This window comes from Asparagus officinalis, chromosome 7, assembly GCF_001876935.1.
Source record: "Asparagus officinalis chromosome 7, Aspof.V1, whole genome shotgun sequence".
NCBI classification, from domain to species: Eukaryota; Viridiplantae; Streptophyta; class Magnoliopsida; order Asparagales; family Asparagaceae; genus Asparagus; species Asparagus officinalis.
Window position 1 is genome coordinate 27,713,832 of NC_033800.1, and position 7,424 is coordinate 27,721,255.

The following is a 7,424-nucleotide window of genomic DNA, read 5'->3' on the forward strand; positions in this document are numbered from 1 at the left end:
CAAACATCATTTTGTTGTGGTGTTCTAGAGCGGAAAACATATGAGTTATACCATGATGAGCACAAAAATCATAAGAAAAAAATCATTTTGAAATTCACCACCATGATCACTTCTTATTTTAACAACTTTTAAATCTTTTCATTTTCAATTCTTTGAAACATGATTAGCAAATTCTTCCAAAACAATCATTTTTCTTAGCAGAAATATTGTCCATGTAAAACGTGAAAAATCATCAATAATCACAAAACATAGTGTTTGCCTCCAAGAGAAGGTAACACCGCATGGAGCCAAACAAATCAACGATGAAGTAAATTGCAAGGGTTTAGAAGTTGATACCTCATTGATGGATTTGAAAGAGGATTTTGTTTGTTTACCTTTAAACCAATCCTCACATGTGGTATCTTTGATGAAGTGCAAGCTAGATAATCCTCTCACAAGATTTCTCTTAGACAATTTTTGATATTAACTCCATATTTGCATGTCCAAGTCTTTTTGCGCCAAATCAGGATTTTCATCAATTGCCGCCAAGACACTTCACATCTTGATTTACTAATTCATTCATGTCTCAAAAAATATAATACATTAGATTTACGATTAGCAATAAAAACAATTTTTCCATTCATACTAATGATGCATTTATCCGGTTTAAAATAAATATCAAAACCTTTATCACTTAATTGGCTAATGCTAAGAAGATTATGATTCAAACCATTTACTAAATAAACATCTTCTATAATGGGTGAGGGTTTCTTACCAATAGAACCGATACTAATGATTTTATCTTTCTCACCACCACCGAAGGAGACACTACCCCCTTCAATCCTTGATAGGGTTGCAAATAACTCCTTGTTGCCCGTCATATGATGTGAGCAACCACTATCAAGGTACCACATCTCCTTACGTCGTTGCCGTGACGTTCCCTACAAAAGAAGAAGATGAAGGTGTAGTAGCTTTAGGTACCCATGTCTTGGGTCCTTGGTGGTTAGTAGTCTTGGTACCTTTGGGTACCCACATTATTCCATAAAAATCATGGTTATCTTTAATTCTACAATGAGTAGAAATGTGTCCATGTCTCATACAATAAGTGCATACAAAATTTCTTTTGTATGTACGGATGTTTGAACCATGAAACCTATTTCTATCATAGTGATTATAGTTAGCATAAGCATGAGTGGGTCTAGTCCTACAACCTTCAATTTCTAATCTTTCAATCTTTGATCTTAGTTGCTTATTCTCGAAATCGAGATCTCCTAGCAATTCATCTTTTAGAGCAAGAGAGGTTGTTAGTTGTTCTAGCTTAATATCACAAGAGGCATGCAATTTTTTAAAAGAAGAGTATTCTTTTGACATTCTCTTAAATTCAAAGTTCAATTCTTCTAGAGCCGTAGCTATGTCACATTGCATGTAGAAAGATTCACTTTCGGCCTCGGATATTACCTCATGTTCATTTGCCATGAAACAAACATTTGGGTCATGAAGAGCAAGTTTGGCTCCTTCTTCATCACTATCCGAATCACTTGGTTCGGATTCTTCCCATCCGGTATATATAGCCTTCTTCTTCTTGTACTTCATGTACTTTTCCTTGAGCTTAGGGGAATCCTTAGCCATGTGACCCAGTTCATTGCACTCAAAACATTTACCTACACGAGAGGAAAACTTGTTGTTAGATCGAGGGTTAAATTTCTTGTTCATTTTTATGAGTCTAGAGATTCTTCTAGAGAGATGAGCCACTTCTCTAGAAAAATCGACTTCACTATCCGATGACGAAGATGAGTTATCACTAGCTCCTTTGAGAGCTATGGTCTTCAACTTTGGTGACGGCTCATCAACTTCACGTGATGGCACTTCCTCCTTCTCCTTCCCCTTGAGCTTCTTGTCATGCACTTTGAGCTTTCCGATGAGGCTATCAAGAGCTAAGGTAGTGAGGTCATGAGCTTCCTCAATGGCCGTAGCTTTGGGCTCCCATGCCGGAGTCAAGGAGCGAAGTATCTTGTAGTTCATCTCTTGAATGGACAATTGCTTGTCAAGACCATGTAATTCATTAATGATATTAGTAAAACGGGAAAACATAGCATCAATGGATTCATTAGGAAGCATTTTAAATAGCTCATAATCATGCATAAGTCCACTAATCTAAGATTCCTTAACTTGGGGGGTTCCTTCATGTGTGACACATAATTTTACCTAAATTTCGTGTGCGGTTGCACACGTAGAAACTCTATTGTATTCATTTGGAGAAAGACCACAAATTAAGGCGTTCATGGCCTTAGCATTGAGATTGGCTAGGTTCCTTTCTCCATCGGTCATGCTCCCGACTTTGGACTTCTCTACATATTTCTTTTCTATGAGCTCTAGGATGTCAAGATCAATGCAACGCAGGTAAATTCTCATCCTAGCCTTCCAATAAGCAAAATTGCTCCCGGTGAAGAGTGGTGGTCTAGTGGTGGATTGTCCTTCTAACATATGCATATTCAAAGAGGCCTCCATTAGATCTTTTCTCTAAGGCGATTAAACCAAAAATTAATATAGAGACCAAGCTCTGATACCAATTGTTGGACCCTAGAGGGGGGTGATTAGGGTCAAGAGGCTCTAGTTATGCAATAAAAGATTAAGACAAGCAAATCACATAATTCTAATGCAATCAAAGTAAGAGAGATAGAGTTAGGAATCGTTATCCTTGACGCGCGATGTGTTAACAAGGTTCGGCCCGCTGACCTACGTCCCCGCTCCCCACTCTCGAGGAGAAATCCACTACACACCCGGTTTGGAAGCCGGAACTTCGTCTACACAGCGATCCCACACGATCTCTCACTACACAGTTTGATCTCAACAGATCACACTCCCTCACAGTTGATCTACACAAGATCTCACTCACACAGCAGAAGAAAAGATGCAAGACTCTCTCTTTACATAGCCCCTACGGCAAAGAGAAGTATTACTGAAGCTTGGAAGTGAACACACACAAAAACCACAGAGAAAACAGATTTGAAAATTTTCTCAGGAAGACAGCAGGCTCTCTGGTTTTTGCAAACGTTAGGGCTTCTGGAGGAAGAAGAAGTCTAGGGTTTAAATAGAAGAGATAAATCAATTTAAAAACAAAACCCAATCTTCTAAATAGAAGAGATAAATCAATTTAAAAACAAAACCCAATCTTCCCAATTAAGAAAATAATCTCCTTTTCAGACCCTTACCTCAGACTGTGCCAAACACGGTTAAGTGAAAGCACAGTATTCTAGGCAAATGACCATTTGAAAAAGTCGTGGCTGACCGAAGGAAATTTTGGTCGTCCGAAATAACGTTCGGTCGACCGAAATAAATAATTCGGTCGACCGACCTAAAATCTGGTCGACCGCGAGCAACTTTGAAAACTCAGAAAACAAACAGAGACTTCATCGGTCGACCGGCACGGTCGACCAACAAAAAAATCGAGCTTTTGGTCGACCGCTCCGGTCAACCGACAAGCTCTCTGGAAAATACTGACGAATGATCATAGGTGCGGTCGACCGGTCCGGTCGACCGCATTCTGATATATCGCAGAAACTTGTTTTTGACCAACTTAAAATATTTGCAAAATATTTGTTTGACCTCTGAAAAATTATGAAACTTTGTAAAATGTTTTTAATAATAAAAATAAACTATTTGGAAAAAGAATTTTGTGGATAAGTCCTCATACTTATGAAAAATAGTCTTTTGTAAAAAAACGCTTAAAAACATAAGTATGAAGGCGTGTGTGTGATTCCCAATAGCTTCAAGTAAAATCAGTAACTCTTTGCCTACATTCTAGCACTAGAGAGAAAATAGAAAACAAGCTAATATACTCACATAGAATACAGTTCTTGAATCTTGATATAGCTTTAAGTTTGATGAAGCTTCTTTATGAATTTGTTGTTCTTGAATTAACTTTGCTTCATAATTATGCCTCCTCCTCCTTTGGATATCATCGTTGTAGCGTATATTCCATCCAATCCTCCATAAATGGCACTAACAAGCTTGATAAATGAATTTACTATATTTATACTCAATAAACCATTAGTACCGTTAATGGTGGTTGTAAAACATCATCAAAACATAAGGGCTAACTGTCCCTTCGTGGTAACAGGCTTATCTGGACCACGAATAGTGATTTGAGTTGCTTTCTCTATAGAGATGGGTGTGGATAAAGTAGGCACCTTATTGCTTGCATTGCTCTCATTTCCATTCTTGTTATGTTCCTTCTCTTTCTTGTAATTCTCAACTTCTTCAAAAAATGAGTGTAAAAAAGCACTAAACTTATCATGAAGTGTACTTGAAGTCAATGTATCTTCTAGTGACTTATTACATCTACTCCTAAGGGCCTAATGTTTAATGACAGAGAGTTGGTCTTTACTATTTGTAATACAATTTCTAACAACTCTGCAACCAACATGTCTTGTTTTAATTGTCCATCGTTGCATAATATATCTTGATGGAATTTCTAAAAACTTTGTGAATTGTACTACACATAGCTTTATTATGATCAGTGATGATTGTTAATGGTGCTATACCCGACATACATTTTAATCATTGGCTAAATAACCATATAAACGTCTCCTCCATTTTATCAGCCAATAACGCACACCCAAATAGAGTAGATTATCGATGATGGTTAACGCCTGTAAATGGTACAAATGGCAATTTTAAATTGTTCGTTCTATATGTAACATCAAAGAAAACAACATCTCCAAATTGCAAGTAAGAAGTCCTCACCCTACCATCCATCCAAAAAATACTTCTCATCATCCCATCATTTTCTAAATCCAGTGCAAAGTAAAATTAAGGATCATATACCTTTTTCTCTTGAAATTGACAAACTATGTTCATGCACTCATGGCCAACATTGTTTCTTCGTTTAATTCTAAGATAATCTTGGCATTCTTGTTGAGTGAGAGAACCTTGTTCATTTCCATGAGCAACGTTTACAAGCTTACAAATGGTAGAAGGCCACAAACCTTGATTGTCAAGAGTATTCATCAACCTTTTTGTTGATTGAGAGCGATGAAGTATCCGATGTGAGTAGTGCTTCTGTACCCTATTTGGGGTGGTTAATGGATGACCATTATGATTAATGTTTAAATTTCGAATCATCCATTTTTCAGTGCTTCTATCAAGTCCAATAACCGTCCTTGCATTGCAACCACATATTGTATCAGACTTTCGAATTACATCCCGACCATTTTCTCTTTTATCTTTTAAAAATTTAAAGCCTTCTTTGTCACATATAAAGATTCTAGATATGATTGCATCTTTCTTTTTCGACCAAGTTGTATGACCCTTGTGAACACCAAAACCCTTAAGTCTGGCATATGCATTATAGAAGTTATAAACATTCCTCATGAGTAGAGAACTCCATTCCTATATATGGATGAACAACATAATTATCTTTGCCATTTTCAACGCCAATAGGCTCATCAACATTCTCCTCATGCTCGGATGTCTATAAAATAGAGAAACAGAACTTATAAAACTCATGCTAAAAGATAACTATTTTGGTATATGTCATTAGTTAGTAGTACACTATAAACAATAAGATATTATCACCTGAGAGAAAAAACTTGTTGTAAATAATAGATCATGATCCTCGCTTTCAAGGCCAATGGCTATAAGTTTATTTTCATCTTCGTCCATTGTTGTATCACGTGAGAGAATTGTTAGAGTGTCCATACATGCTATCAAATTATCACATATAAGAAGTTCAAAATCTTTAGAAAATCATTATCAAGTTGATCTTTCAATTTCACTAAACAATTTTATTATGGTAGTTCAAACCAAAATTAAAGTTCATATCTAATTTAATAATAAATCTATCCCTAAATCTAAACTCAAATATAATCCTCACTATTATACATTTTTTTCAAATGGTCATATTCATAATTCATATCACAAAAAACCAACAAGAATTACAAGTTAAAAATTCCCTAACTATCATTGAGGGCTTTGCAAAGACCTGAGGGCTGAGCTCGACGGCGACGAGCTCGATGACTGAGGGCAGACTGAGCTAGAATACTAGGGTTGATCTGCGACGACGACGGCGAGCTCAAGATGATGAGCTCGCGGGCTCGATATCTGCTAGAATACGAGGGTTGATCTCCGACGACGATGGCGAACTCGAGATGATGAGCTCGCGGGCTCGAGATGACGAGCTCGAGATGGCTGATGGCGAGGGCGAGGGCGAGAGTGATGGCGAGGGCGAGGGGATGGCCGAGTAATCATCGCACTCGACAATATCCGCTTATAAGAAATCACATCATATTTCTTAATTTTTTTTTTCCTATTTTTTGTCATGCACGTATAGTGTAGACCGAAGTCCTAGTTGTAATTATTAGAAGTTTGACTGATTAAAATACTCGGACATTAATAAGTGAAAAAGGGTAACTATGTACTGAAGCTCATAGTTCACAAAAAGACGTCGAAAACATATTTATTAGTTTAGAGGACAATGTGAGGCCAAAAAATAGATTTAAAAGACAGATAATAGACTAATTCCATAGTTTAGGGGACACATGAAAATACATAATTTAAGATTATCAGAGATGAATTAGTAGTGTAGAAGCAAGTAGATCTGAAGTATCAACAAGACCTACACTTGAAGATACTTGAACACGTGGTATTCTGACTCTTCCTCTCCAATTACATTACAGTTAGCATTAGTTATATTATTATAAATAATAGAGAGAGAGAGAAAAGAAAGCACCCGCTTCACTTTTTTGTCAAAAGACAAAAATCTCCCGCATCTTCCAAATTATTTAATGCACCAACTGTCCAAAGGAAGCCCACTCATTGGTCCGATGCTCGGCGTTGCCCTATTACTCGTTCTCGGACAGCGTTCCAATCCCAACTGCCCTTTCTTTATTCCCCCAGAAAATTACAAAAAACACCCTCAAAACCCACAAAATCGAAACTTTGACCCCCTCCCTCTTCAATTAAAATACTCCGCTTCTCTCTCCCTCCTCAATCTTGCCCTCCTCCATCTCTCGCCGGCGATGGAGGCGACCACCAATTCTCGCCTCGATTTCGGAAAGCTGGAGTTTGGGTACGGTTTCGTTCTAAAGAATCAATCTTTTGTTTTTTCTGATTTTTTGTGATTTTTTTGTGATTTTTTTTTTGGAATAAGGTGCAAGCACTATAGGAGGAGATGCAAGATCCGAGCTCCCTGCTGCAACGAGATCTTCGGATGCCGACACTGCCACAACGAATCCACTGTAATTTTCTCTTTTATCTTTTTTTATATTGATTTTCTGGTGAAAAAGTTGTTGTTTGATTTCTCGTTTGGATCTTGTTTCTGATGTTGATTTGATATTGACCAGACTGATCGCCACGAGCTCTGTCGTCATGATGTTCAGAAGGTGAGATCTTAAAATTTGAATCTTGAATCTTTTTTTTTTAATTCTTTATTTTTTATCATTTCT

The 7,424-nt window shown here is 37.2% G+C and overlaps 1 protein-coding gene across 1 annotated transcript; it reads left to right on the plus strand.

The window, feature by feature from the left end:
- Nucleotides 6,777-7,424, plus strand: LOC109849738 (zinc finger protein BRUTUS-like At1g18910). Its single transcript, XM_020419606.1, has 3 exons — nt 6,777-7,048; nt 7,130-7,217; nt 7,323-7,424. Exons 1-3 carry the CDS (start codon nt 6,804-6,806, stop codon nt 7,371-7,373), a joined length of 384 nt encoding a protein of 127 aa, XP_020275195.1. The 5' UTR covers nt 6,777-6,803; the 3' UTR covers nt 7,374-7,424.

Coding starts and splice junctions, on each gene's coding strand:
- LOC109849738 (XM_020419606.1), top strand. CDS start 6,804: ATGCTCGGCGTTGCCCTATTACTCGTTCTCGGACAGCGTTCCAATCCC. Junction 7,049..7,129: donor TTCGGAAAGCTGGAGTTTGG/GTACGGTTTCGT, acceptor TTTTGGAATAAG/GTGCAAGCACTATAGGAGGA. Junction 7,218..7,322: donor ACTGCCACAACGAATCCACT/GTAATTTTCTCT, acceptor GATATTGACCAG/ACTGATCGCCACGAGCTCTG.